At 38.2% G+C, this 15,197-nt stretch overlaps 1 protein-coding gene across 2 annotated transcripts in view; it reads right to left on the reverse strand.

The window, feature by feature from the left end:
- Positions 1 to 15,197, reverse strand: part of LOC125226065 (elongation of very long chain fatty acids protein-like) — a 46,495-nt gene continuing 31,298 nt past the window's right edge. For both annotated transcript variants that reach the window (XM_048129902.1, XM_048129901.1), the window contains exons 6-8: positions 7,870 to 8,006; positions 4,815 to 4,997; positions 1 to 1,514 (exon numbers count right to left, since the gene is read on the reverse strand). In XM_048129902.1, the coding sequence (XP_047985859.1) occupies positions 1,401 to 1,514; positions 4,815 to 4,997; positions 7,870 to 8,006 (434 nt within the window). In that variant the 3' untranslated portion in view covers positions 1 to 1,400. The remainder of the gene's footprint in view (positions 1,515 to 4,814; positions 4,998 to 7,869; positions 8,007 to 15,197) is intronic.

A 15,197-nucleotide genomic window follows, 5' to 3' on the forward strand; every position in this document is an offset into this window, starting at 1 on the left:
TACTGTAAACTTCTTTATTAAAATAATAAATAGAATAGCAAAACAGTGAATACGCAGTATTATTTGAGCATATCTGTCGCAAAAAGCAACCGGCACTTCACATTGCACAACATTCAAAGCATTATTACACCATAACATGATACAAAATAATAATTAACATTAATTAATTGGCGAATCCTCGCCCGCGCACACATCTACATAATAATAGAGAAATAAGTAAGCTGTAAAATGTTTACTTATACAAATAAGTTTTTTCTCATTTAACCTGTCGTATACATATGTAACGTGGATCCACGTTAGTAGCTATCAACTCTAATTAAAAATAATAAGAATTTAATATTGACTGCACGGATCCACGTTTCGGCATGCGAAAGGTTAACACTTGTTTTATATGTGTTTTTGTTCATGTATAGAGTGACTACTCGTAAGAACTAATTTACACTGTACGAGAATTCGCATGGGATATTAGCTGGGTCCACACAGGGCGAGGTAGGTCTCGAGGCAATGTGCTCGAGCGGCAAATGTTCACTGAATATTTGCCGCGCGAGTAAATTGCCTCGCTCTGTGTGGACCCGGTTATTGCGGCATTCGACCGGATTGGAGGTCAACTCCGAGGTGTATATACAATCGCATGCGAGTTCGCGCACCGTATGAATCGGCCCTAAAGCTTACTTATTCTCTAAAACGTAACCTATCGGTGGCCTCCGCCGCCGCCGCTCCCGTACTCGCGAACAAGTACAACAATAATGTCACAACTTAAATGCAATCTATACAGTATTCACACAGACCCGACACATTGTACCGAGCTCATACTTGTTCAGTTTTTGGTATTAACAGTAGACATAATAAACGTGAAAGAAACTACGAAAATACACTTCATTCGGGAAAACTCCGAAACAAAATGGACACTGGACACCTTACAGAATTTTATGGTAACGCATTTCAATTATTCGCATTATGGACTACCTAAGCGATAAAATAATATTTACAGACGATCCACTACCCTCCTCAAACGTAAGCCGAGACCCGAACGTTACAAAAACATTATTTACAGTTACGATAATACACAATGCCCGTCCACGATATCGCGAAGTGATCAAAGTAAGATCTACAATTGTGACTAAAAATTACAGACCACACCTTTTTAAATATCCTACAAATTCCGCATTTAGACGGTTTCAGAACTCGAAAATACTACTCAATCCATTCAGTCGATCGACCCAACACGGCAAAGCGACAAAAGTCGCACGCAAGTTCCGGATCCGTCTAAACGGGACATATCTGACCGAATCGTTAACAATTCATAGAATATATTCGGAATATAGCTCTGTACTTCTAAATTACAAGGCATTCGAGTTGCGGTGAGTTTGTGCAGTGCAGTCGGGGTGGCTCGACGGGCACTATGAGACGGGCCGCCGCCGCACGAAGGCGTCCGCGGCCGACGACGCGTACGCGCTCGGCACCTGCGAGCCCTCCTTGTAGCCGCGCGTCGCCGCCGCGCCCACGTCCACCGCCTGCAACAAATACATTTCAATCACATCCTTACACAGATTTACTAAGCCCTAAAGAGGGCTTTTATTATGAGTAATCAGATAAAGTTAAATAAATAAATTAAAACGAGACCGGTCGTAAAATTGACAACAATGGCAAACGCCTTTTTTTCTAGTTTAACCTAACTTGGGGTCTCTTGTAGGATATTAACCTGATAGGGATTGCATGGAGGGAAGATAATCTGGGGTAAATCCAGGATCCTTCCGCAACTCGAGGATCAAACATTTGTGCCAACCATGCAGTAGCGATTGACATTTATGACATTTACCAACCCCCTTGATACGTATTTGTAGAACTCTATTGGTAAAGTCTTAAGACTCGTAAGGGTGCGGATGGTAAATAACTAATGTAACAGGTTGTTACTGCAGCGTAGACAGTAACAGATACTGTTATTTTGTTATTTACTACTCAGCACCGGTCTTTTAGGGCCTTGTCATCACAGTGCATGTTAAATAACTATAACTTATACCTATTTGTTTTGTTTGAACAGAAAATCATAATATGATAGCATTTATCATTAACGCAATCCATGCAATCGAAATTGCGAGTAGAATCTAGTACTACTAATTAGGTACTAGATTCTACTCGCAATCGTCAACAACGCCATAATATAATTGTCTTTTCACATTATAATTGCTTACAAATGACCTCGACTTGTACATAAACGTGCCAATTTAATTCTTCCCTTACGCGAACAAAATGTAAAAGTACTTGGACAATAAAATTATATTTGTCACAGACAAAGAAAAAACTAGATATCGCAATTAAAACTGAACCTATTCACGCAGACATAAATATTAAAATAGGAAAAGAAGCGCGTGTAGACACGTGAATCACGTGATGCTATTAATTTCCTCGTAATAAATGAAATAAAAAGTGCTATGGAATAACTATATTAGTAGTTTCTCCCACGCTTTTATCCGCTACACAGTTAATTAGCGAATAAAAAATGTAAGCAATTTGAAGAGAAAAAAATCACCTGATAATTCGCTTCCTGCCTGGTGTTAGTCCTTTAGCAAATGGCTAACCACTCCATTGTGTTATTGAGTTGCAATTTCATATAAGCTATCAATGGCACGTGATAGGAAACTTGTTGACATTTGTTTGATGTCTTAATTAGGGAAATTAATTGAATTGAATTTGATGATACATACAATTATATGCATCCCTGTTATTTAACATTGCTGTGATATATAGCTATAGTCTACATTTCTATGAAACATAATCATTTTAGAACCCTTTCTAACTAAAGTCATCACTGTCATCAGACATAAGTATTTTTAACGATTTCTATTGTTGATTTTGTACTACCTCTGATTGTGCGCAACATCTTTCCCATTTCTATTAGTTTATTTTGAAACTTAAATTAAAACTATGTAGTTGCATCAATCACAATAGGCTGACATCGTCACATCGCACTACTAACCCTTCTCGTTTTCATCAACCCACCCTGACTTGCATCACGCTCAAGTCAGTTAGTTTGGTTAGAAAGAGGACGAGCATAAAAACGATGCAAGCTTAGTTCAGCGGCGTGTCGCAACAGGGTATAACATTAACAAACTTCGTTTAACATGACACACATCGAATCGCGTCCGAAAGTAGTATCTCCGGGCGGTGGCCTTGGGGCTTTACACCATTTCGCAAGACGGTATTCCGTACAAGTCTTTACACTTTTACAAGACATTTAAAACTACTACTCAATGAAATTCTTAACCCACACGGGTTATCCATGAAAATCAGAGAAATTCTTATGAATTTCACCACCCCCTTTCTTTCTATCGATTTCGTTGAAGTAGACTGGGATATGGATTTAACTGTGGCGTAGGCGGGAGGCTCGCAACCTGTCACTGCATTATCACTAATTCGTTTTCTTGCAACCCCTTAATTGCTAAGAGTGGCAATGAAACTTGAGTAATTTCATGTGCTATGCCTACCCCGCAAGGGAATACATGCATGACTCATCAACACAAGTATGTGTATTAAATGGTTGGACTTAACGACCAAAATACCACAGCCGAGACATTGTACCGATCTAATACAATATAGTTGCCTACTATTTATGCAATACTACAAGATTGTTGTTAAACAATCAAACGATGACTCAAAAAGGGCGTAATGTGTTAGTAAAATTGGTTACGCAAGTCCAGACAATATGTTACACGAGTTTACTGCCACGACTTTTCAGTGAGGTAATACGATCACACAGGTACTTACATTGTTCATTTATAAAACCAAACTAGCCGATATGTGTTGAGCTTGACAAGAACGAGATTTCGCGAAAAGATCACTATATTAATAATTTAATACTATTAGGGCCACTTGCACCAACGAAAATGGTGAGTTAACCCACCATTTTGTATGGAATTTGACAAATGACAGCCCACTCACCCTGAGTTAAGTCACAGTATAATAAAGAGTACTATCGTACAGTACGGCCACTCCCGCTCCCCGCTTAAAGTGCCGCCCACCCCCTCTCGGTTACTTGACAGTTACCGCCTGTCAAAAACGCGAACAGTTGACCTGTCATATCTCACTCATACAAGCATGGTACGCGTTCACCTACACGAGCTTAGACTGTGTGCTAGGAACGCGCCTCTTTCATATATTTAATCGTCAGTGTCCGAGGTGTGGTTAAGTGGTTGGCGCAAGTGGGCCTTAAGGGCTTATAGGTGACTTTCAACATTGTCAATTAATTTATTAGGACATGTGACAGAAAAACTGACATGCGTTTTTTTAGCAATCAATAAAAGATAAATAACATATTTAAGACAATTAAGGGTAAATGAAAACAAATGAAGTAGGTTAAAGACTGGCAGCTCAATGTCAAATCCGTTTGCCTTTAACCGTTTGGTTAACCAACAACTGTTAACTTGTAACTTCCCGAAAATGAAAATATTTGCTTACGTTTTTTCAAGTTTGGAAAAGTACAGAGTGGACAGTGGTGGCCAAACTTTTTTCATTGGGGGCCAATTTCTGAACGAATTTTAGAGGAGGGCCAGATTTACACCAAAAATGCATTTATACTACAGTCTTGGCCATATAACACACTATTTTGGCCGGATTTAATCCTTTCGCGGGCCGTACTTTGCCTGCCACTATAAAGCCAGGTTTAGACGAGCAAGTTTTGAAACAGAAGTATATGCAAGAAAGAGATGCAGATATTTGCCACTCACTCTTACTTATAGTCGCGTCTCAAAAGTTGCAGCAATAACTGGCAGGTCTAAACTCAGCTTAAGATCACGGTAGTACAGGGGATAGCTTACCATACACAGTCCATCGGCGCGCTTCTGCACCTTCTGCGTGTACCTAGCCTTGTAGAAGTCGCTGAAGAGGAACAGGAACAGGAAGCCGTGCATGGCGATCCAGTAGACGAACACGTGCGGGTACTGGCACGACGGCCGGAACAACACCTGCAGCTGGTGCGTGAAGATCATCACGAACTGCACCTGTAAACAATCAGAAATATATATTAGGGCATTCTTACGTAGACTGACTAAGAAGCGCGGTAAGAGCTTGCGACTTCCGATCCGGAGGTCGCGTGTTCGAACCCGGCTCGTACCAATGAGTTTGTCTGAACTTATGTGCGAAATGTCATTTGATATTTACCAGTCGCTTTTCGGTGAAGGAAAACATCGTGAGGAAACCGGACTAATTCCAATAAGGCCTAGTTACCCTTCGGGTTGGAAGGTCAGATGGCAGTCGCTTTCGTAAAAACTAGTGCCTACGCCAAATCTTGGGATTAGTTGTCAAAGCGGACCCCAGGCTCCCATGAGCTGTGGCAAATGCCGGGATAACGCAAGGAGGATGATTATTCTTACATAGACTGACTAAACCTCACGGTAAGCTTAAGCACAACAAGCCTTGTTTTGTGGGTACTTTAATCACGATATATGCTGGGTGTCCCGTAAACCAACGCCAAAATTGGCAATGGTTTTTGAGATATTGGCCGTTTAATTTATGAAACTTAAAGAAATAATAATTAAAAAGTGCCAATATCTCGAAAACTTTGACATTTTCATTAAAGTAAAATTGCTAATGAAATGTCCTGTCACCCCTGTATAATATACAAATATGTACCTACTTATTGTTATGTAACATAATAATATACCACATAAATTGATAAATATGTACATAACACATTAAAATTGATAGGTTATCAAAATTAACCTATTATCTTATAAACATAAACACTGAAGTACCTACTAAAACCCATTATCTATTCAATCATACACCTGTTGTTTTTACGTTCAGTGACAAAATATCTATTGCCGATCTAATATGAATATGATAATGAACGCTAAACCAGTTCTTCTAAACAAGTTATTTCTTCCTATCACAGATTAATGACTACCACTAGATGCAGCATATAGATAACCAAACCACAAAATTAAAATTTTGAAAAAACCGTAACATAGTAGACCGATTTTCATGAAACATGGCTAAGAACACTCCCGACTAACTCAGCTTTCAGACGAAAAAAAACTAAATCTTAATCGGTTCATCCGTTCGGGAGCTACGATGCCACAGACAGACACACACACAGACAGACAGACAGACAGACACGTCAAACTTATAACACCCCTTCGTTTTTGCGTTAAAAATCACACTTATTCAATCACTACATATTTGTATTTTATACTAGCTGTTATTTGTACGCGGGGATTTAATTCCTAAAGCACGTTTTAAACCCTATTACGGCTCTATTTTTAAAAGTACTAATATTTTTGCTCATACTAATTTCAAGTCATTATTCAAATCTTTCCCGTTGCCTTTTTAACCCCCGACGCAAAAACGACGGGCTGTTATAAGTTTGACGTGTCTGTCTGTGTGTGTGTGTGTCTGTTTGTTTCTCTGTCTGTGTGTGTCTGTCTGTCTGTGGCACCGTAGCTCCCGAACGGATGAACCGATTCTTAGCCATGTTTCATGAAAATCGAATGTCGCGGTCGGGGTTTTTTTTAAAATTTTAATTTTGTGGTTAGGTTAGGTTGTTAACCATATTATTATTAATTATTTCTCTTTATTCATTTTAACTCTTAGGCTAGGCTATTTTATAATATGATTATAAAAGTAAAATACAAAACCACTTACGATCTCACTACTCGATTGCTCAAAAAGTGTTTATAAGGGTTACTGCGAGATCTATCACACTCTAGCTTTAAGTGGAGCATATGAAAATGTATTTTCAAAAACTCAGAGTCTACTTATCCTGTTTTTATATCTTATTTTCTATTATGCTACTCGTAGCGAATGCTAAGATTCTCGGCAAAAGCCGGTAGAAAAAAGCTTTGTGTATGCCGTTCGGCTCAGCTCGTATCAATCGACGCTTTCCGACGTGTAGACATCTTTTACGCTCCTATTGAGTAGACATAACGCTTTTATGCAATCCGATTCCATCTAGATATACGTATGGAACCCATTAGAAAAACCGAATACGAACGAGCATAATCTAAGTTACGTGACATTGAAGCAAGCAATAAACGCGAGTACTTTGATGGCACTTATGTGCGGTCTAGTAGGTGGTAATCTGTCAATACCATGTGGAAGCTTCAGGGCTGTTTTACATGCAAATGTGACATGGACGCAAGTAACCTTTACACGTGTTAAAGGGCTCCGCGATGGTTGACGTAGGCAAACGATTTAACCATACACATACATATTTTGTATACCTCAATTTACTGTTCATAGTATGTCAAAGAATTGTATGTTTGCTGTGACTATGCGATCTCTTGTAGCTTCATCTAGTTTCATATTGATTGTCACTGACAAGAGCCTCAATTATAAGTTTTGAAGTTTTAGAATATCCGACAGGGTAACCGTCACAGAACGTTTTTTAGTTTCAGTAACTAAAGTAACCGTTTGGGGGCGCTGGTCAAATTCTCGATACAATTAATGTAATTGTCCGTGCGTTTACGTTATCGAGTAACGTATTTAAAACTCATAGTAGGCACAACTAAGGCCTCGACAGGCTAGATACTGTGGCACCACTACTAAACTAGTCGATTGATCTATTTATGTTCATGCCTTGCGGACATTAAAATGTTCATACAGTAATAATCACACATACGAGTTTTCCAGCAATTTCGGTGCAGCATGGCAGAAATAAAGGAATTCGTACATATGTTTTCCAGATAGATAATAATTAAGATGAGAAGTAAGGCTCATTTTACTGTAATTAATCCTAATTAAAAATAAAAAATAAAAATAATTAACTATCCCAGCTGGCTTCGGAAATATATATATTCCTTGAACGCGACAATGCTACTCCAAAACTGCTGGAAAAGTTACGACGTCTGGTAATGACTGAAAAACATGACATACCATCTGGAAAGCGGTGAGGTACTTCTTCCACCAAATATACTTCTGGTACTTGGGCCCCATGGCCGAAACCATGTAGTAGAAGTACATGACGATATGCACGAACGTGTTGAGGAGCGCGAAGAATGTGCTGTGGCCGCCTGTGGAGAGAAAAATATATTAAAATTCGATAAAACTTTGAGAACGCGCTGGCACGTTTTTATTAAGAATTGTAAATAAGAAGATAAGGCAGGATTTTGACAGTTTGAAATTTTAAATATAGTATATGTAAATAGCGCCTTCGGAGTAAAGGTTATGCATCAACTTAATGGTGATTCCCTTAGGTTCCCAAACTATTTTTAAGCACCCTTCCCTGCCGTGAAAAATGAAATGTCCACCCCTCTCCAACTATAACTATTAGTCAGGTAAAGTGTGATGTGCTGCACTTGACCCAAGATTCCGCGTCTCCTTTACAATTTTACTGCGCCCCCGGGGGCGCGCCCCACAGTTTGAAAAACGCTGACTTAGAGTCTAGGAGGAACTAATGGAAGTAATCTAAGTAAATGATAATAAATGCACATTATTGAATTGTATCATCTAGTTTTGGTTAGGTTGGTAAGTAGTTTTACAATTACATGATTTAGGTAATTGCTAACTTGCCAAGTAAAATATGAAGATGGTATTGTGTTTCCGAAAATAAACTGACACGCATAACAAACCAATTTTAAAGTAAGCTATTTGCAGAAATGTTCGTATACAGAGAGAATTCAGTTGAAAGGGATTGCACATTACATAAGACAAAATTGGATGCTTAATTAGTAGAGCGTTCAGGCGTCTTCTTGTTACAGTACTGTTGGATAATTATAATTACGATAAAGAACAATTATTTTATGTAAAGAATTCGTTTAGGCATGAACTTAAGTCCACTCCAGTACAAAAAGAAAGTACCTAACTACAATTGAGATTTCCTTGGTTACGTAGCTTACATGTAGATAATCTGTCAACCGTGAAACAAAACTATCGGTATTCACAAAACGAATCCCAAGATTTACATTATTTCATACACCTACCTAATCTATTCTCCACGATATTGATATTACGAAGTTTTCTGAAAATAGCCTAGGTAAGGTGTTACCAAATCAACGTGACTTGTTAAGTTAGAGTCAATCATCGTCATTCAAATCATACTAAATAAATAAGAATGATTTTATGCTTGGTCACAAAATTAACAGCATTATTTTTACAAGGTTTTATATTTATTGATGACGATCCTTGGATATCACACTGTTCTCTGAAATACTTACTTATTTAATATTATAAATGGGAAAGTGTGTGTGTCTGTTTGTTTGTCCGTCTTTCACGGCAAAACGGAGTGAAGAATTGTCGTGATTTTTGAAGTGGAGATAGTTGAAGGGATGGAGAGTGACATAGGCTACTTTTCGTCTCTTTCTAACCCCCCACTTCCCTAACATGGGGGGTGGAAGTTTGTATGGAGCATTCCGCAATTTTCTAATTTAACGCGAGCGAAGCAAAAGCTAGTCTCCCATATATATACATAGAATACCGTAACCCTATATCTGGCCCCGCAAGTTGTAGTATTAAAGTAGCGCAAACGCAAACATCAATAATAAAATTCAGAATAGTACTCTATCCGAGTGTCTTATTTATTTAAAACATATAACTCAACCTCCCAGTGAATTGTACGGTAAACAGAGATTTGCGTACCTGCTTAATTTGAATAGTTCACGTGTCATAGCACTGAAGTCATTGCGTCAAACCGTGACTTGTCTATGTGATAGGGTTCAGTGTCACAAAAACAATGCTTCTATTAATGGTTAAAAAGTACGACGGTATTGAATCTTATGGAAGCCTTCGTAACCTTATATTAATATTTTTACTTAGTTATGATAGAGCTGTAAATTATGGTAAATTATCCAACAAGCTATAGGTATTTAAAACTACGAAATTAAACTTAAAAATCGCCACTATGTTTATAGTTTCAACTGTTTCGAAACGTGACAAACGCCATTTTTATCTCGTAAATGTAAAATATAAAAATATATGTACCTATATGGCAAGTGTCAAATGTAACAAAAATAGTAAAATAACCATAATTTTTCATATCCGCTTATATCAAAAATATTGACCGTTGTCATTATTCAAAATGACGTTGTCTTAGGACGTTGTTCTATGTTTTCACGTCGACTATGCTAATTTAATGAATAAGTAACACAGTCGTAGTAATTCGTTTTTTGTCCAATTTTGTCCATGAATAGTTTAATTAACGGTATACAGTAAAATGTCTGTTCCGGGTTTGAATTTACTTATACGTAAGCTGTAGAGGAAAAATACACATCAAATAATGATCCTACTGAAAGAGTTGCAAAACAAGCTGATGCTAATACTGGAGTACCTATATATGTACTTACGTGTGAAAAAAACACACACACACACACGGAAACGATTCTATTGAAGTAGATTGCAAAACTAGGTGATGAAACTGGAGTATTTAAAAAGTCATAAACGGCGAAAGATTCACGAAAAAACAGAACCTTTGCAGCCAAACCCATTATTATTCGAACTATCTGAAGTCTAAAGATTGCAATATAACGCGCTATGCGGTCACCATACATAGGCAGGTGCTTTAATACTTTGTTAAATATTACACCACCGCGTGCCAGCGGCGTCCTACACTATTGTATACATTTCAAATTCTTGCGATTGTTTACACCTACAACTCGAAGTACAGGTCGTAAACATCACTAAAATAAGCGGTTGCGCTGTCATAATCATAAATATGCGAGTGCAAATCTGCGGTAACCGTGATTTCCAAAATATTCTGTTATTAATGTACAATTTTGCTTTACGTAATTAGCGCAAAATACGTAAAATATCTTAATATGCATGTTAAACAAATAATGTGATAATCACTACATAGTATAAAACAAAGTCGCTTTCTCTGTCCCTATGTCCCTATGTATGCTTAAATCTTTAAAACTACGCAACGGATTTTGATGCGGTTTTTTTTAATAGAGTGATTGTAGAGGAAGGTTTATATGTAGGTATAGTACCCGTGCGAAGCCGGGGCGGGTCGCTAGTTAAGAATAAATTAGATATTGTATTGGAGTTAATAAGTTGAAGATTAAGTTTTTTTATGTTGCTTTACGTGTTTCTCGCTATTGTGATTATTTTTAGCTCGCTATTTAACCTGCTCTTACTATTATGATTATTATGACATTTACGAACCCTGACAGCATGTTTCAGTGACAACTAGGTTGTGTAACGTTAACCATGACCGCGAGAGCTCAACGCGTGTCTCCCGGGCTTTATTCGACATGCACAACTGTCAATTGCATCATTAAAAAAAAACAAATGTTGATATTATTATCACACGTGGATTATATCTTCTGTACAACCAAAAGGAATTTAAAAAAGTTATTATTACAATACGGTCTATAGTAGGTTGGTTTGGTTGTACACCTCGGACACTGGCGATCAAATATATGAAAGAGGCGCGTTCCTAACAAACAGTCTCAAGCTCGTGTAGGTGAACGCGTACTATGCTTGTATGAGTGCAATATGACAGGTCGACTGTTCGCGTTTTTGACAGGCGGTAACTGTGAGGTAACCGAGAGGGGGTGGGCGGCATTTTCAGCGGGGAGCGGGAGTGGCCATACTGTACGATAGTACTCTTTATTATAGTGTGACCCAACTGTCGTTTGCTAACGTCTAATTTTGACAGGTGATTGTACCAATTGGACAAGTCACGATTTTTCTAAGAGAATCAACGGTACATTTTCGCATGTCGAATAAAGCCCCTGTTTATTTTTTATGTGATAGACGAACCAGCAAACAGGTTGCCTGATGGTAAGCGATCACTGCCTTCCATGGACACCCGCAACACCAGAAGTGATGGAGGTGTGTTGCCGATCTTTAAGATGGTACGCTTATTGAAGATTTGAAGGTCGTATCGGTCTGGAAATGCCGCAGTCGACAGTTGATTCCACGTCCGTTTGATCAATTGAACAGTTTAATCCGTTTAACCAGAACGATGACTCACGTGACATCGTTTTAGAAAGTGCTGATGCATCAAGTCTTTCGGCCTTCGACTGGATTCGTCGGAAACGTTTAGACGGTGCTCGTTGAATGCAGATTATAGACATGCGATGTTATAACAATTTGCTCCCGTTAGTTAATATGCGTTCTTGTAAGTTATATAGGAACTATAAAGATAATGAAACAAAGTAGACTTATCATATTATGAATGCGAAATATCTTAGGTCCAGAAAACAGCAGAGTGCAATTGGCGATCGGTAGGTTTGTACAATATAGTTACTACAACTGAAAATTTCAGAAGTAAGTTTATGGTAATTCATATAATTTCGGCTGAGCATTTTCGTTTGATACGCTTTGGTGGAACTATACAATCGTTGACGTGTTCGTATCTAACGCGATTGGTCGCATAGACTACACGCTTGGTTCGCATTCTTGAACAGTTGTTTCAGTAAAAACATTTTTGGCGCCCGTATTTCGACCTTACATTATCATGCATATTATAAATATAAGTCAATGACACTATGTTAAATGAAGCAATTACATATGTTACGAAACCGTTCGAAAACCACCCTGGTTTTCGATCCTTTCTTCGTTTAGGTTAAGGCATTTATTTTCTATAATTAAAATCAATTTTTCCAATTTTTATCAATTTAATAATAATAATTCAATTTAATTTTAATTAATAATCATGTATCTGTTGACATTTCAATTTGTTTATTCTTTGACTAAAATATTCAGTATTGTTCGAGTCGACATTATGCATTTTATAAATCTTCAGTATTAATTTATTCAATTTTTAATTTCATGTTATTGGTAATGTTTTAATTCATTCACATACTACTTGACTATTTTTTAAATAAAATATTCATTGAATTGTATAATTATAATAATATTTCAAATCTCTAGTTAAATCTAAATTTACAAATGGCAATGTGATAAGTTCAAATTTGACAGCTTTTAGAGCTTTTTGAAAACTTACGGTTATTCCGCGCTCCACAACGACAATTCACAGTGTCACTGTCTTTGTTCTTCTCAAATTTATTCATATTTTTACAATTTGGCATCCATATCCATGTAATTTAGAAGTTTACATGGTCCTTACGAAGCCTCTGAATTGTGAGAGGACAAGACTGTGGCACCGAGTCAGGCTCCACCTATGCAACGGGTCTTCATCATCGAAGCCGTGGGTCGACCAGGTTGGCGCAGGGCGTATTCAGCTGCGTGCAGGTTCCAGGGCTTCCACTCATCGCGTCCCATCCCATCAGCCAGGATCCAGGACGGGTGAAAGTCGCGACGAGCACACGCAGCATCCCATTGCAGTGGGCATCCATCCGTGACCAGCAGTCAGTCGCGGGATCCAGCCAATTCAGCGCCAACTAGACCAGTCCAGGAGTATTCAGTGGAGATCAGCGGGAGCCAATATTCAAGATCCAGCAGCATCCAGCCCAGGAGGAAAACGAAAAAAGTGAGATCGTTCCATTTCCTTTATTATTCAATCCATATTCCTTTGTTTCTTCCTTTTCTGTGTAGCTGCAATATTCATTAGGTATATAATTCAGTACCAAATTCATACCTATTCAAATACCAAATTCATTGCTTTCCCATTCAGTGCAGAAAGTTAATTCATTGCCATAGTTTGGATTAGAAGCCAGTAGGCATTTCGATAGGATTATTCACTAGAGGTATTCATTTTAGTAGGTATAACCTCTTGACCCAGTTCACAGTAATACATAAGATTTTAATATTAACTATCACATTCACATAATTCCTATACAATACGATAACAATAATTCAATAATTTTGTAACTTTATTACGCTAATTTCAATTAAAAACTTCAAAAACAATAGGCAAACACGTTCTTAAAACAATCTTGATAACTAACTGCAGTGCAAATAAGTCGTAAACAAGATTACGTAATACAAGTGCATACCTGATTCGCATAGCAAATAGTTTTAGCGCCTGGAGATTTTTTAAGAGCAAAGTTTTTATTTAAGGTCATAATTTGTACCAATATTTATAGGCTCATTTTTTAGCATTTTATTATGCCACAATGTCATCGACACAGGATTTACATCAACTTAATTACAAACGTGACCTTATTAAAGGTAAACTTACTGTTTTTCACAATTTTGTGTCGCATTTAGCTGCTGACCCGCAATTAAATGAATTACAGCTTGCAGAGTTGCAGTTACGATATGACAAAACATTGCCGCTTTATGATGAATTTGACACATTGCAGACGAATATTGGTATATTATCAGAATTCACAAGCGAAGAGTGTATAGAAGATGAGCGGGTACTATTCGAAGACATCTACTTCGCTAGCATGTCGCTAGCGAAAGTACTAATTCATAAGTATGCAAAACTTAATTCAGTAGTAAAAGTGTCCCCTCAGGCTCTTAAAAATACATTAGATATGAGGATAAATAACCTACAGTCTACGACAAACACAAAGGTGTGCAAATCTGCACGCGACATTTCTATAAATTCAAATATTCATGTCTCGGTATTTAGTGAGTTCAATTCAATTGTTCCCAGGCACAGATTGGCGCCAGAACAGAACTCTCGTGACCAGTTTCCAAAAGTTGACCCTAGCGACCAATACGTACAATTCAGTGAGTCGCCGTCAGTCCAGGGGTACTCATATCAATATACATCGGCTGCGTCTCTTCACATAGAGCGTAGTTTGGAAGCCAAACATGGCTATACAATTCACAGATGCAATCCCAATCGTGTGGCGGGAGCACCGATCAACTCCATGTACGGTCACGTCATTGATAATTCAGAGTTGATCAGTTTCAATCATCATCATTATTGTCATGTGTACATCTTGATATTCAAGTATTACCGTCTCACTTTCTTGCATGCAGGGCCTTTGTTGAACATGAAAACGGTACAGCTCTTGTTATGTAACTTAACAAGAGAGCGTGAAGCACTAGAGGATTCACCTATTCATTTACACATTTTTCACACATTTTACGCACATTCACATAGGTACATCTACTGATTCAAATTTCACCCAAACAGATTCCAGTCTCTTCCTCCTTCCTTCCCACTTCCTGATGGGCGATCCACACATTTCGTTCCACGTGCACAGATTGCAGCCTCCAAGACATCACCGCTACGTGGCACACAGCAGCAGGACAACTTGGAAGGCATCCATGGCAGCGACGGTATCTCACGGCCTGCACCATCATCTACCCTCCCCCTCGGCATACAGTTGAAGTCACAGACTTCAAGGCGGGAGCATGTTACGAAACCGTTCGAAAACCACCCTGGTTTTCGATCCTTTCTT

This window comes from Leguminivora glycinivorella, chromosome 5 (genome assembly GCF_023078275.1).
Source record: "Leguminivora glycinivorella isolate SPB_JAAS2020 chromosome 5, LegGlyc_1.1, whole genome shotgun sequence".
Lineage (NCBI taxonomy): Eukaryota > Metazoa > Arthropoda > Insecta > Lepidoptera > Tortricidae > Leguminivora > Leguminivora glycinivorella.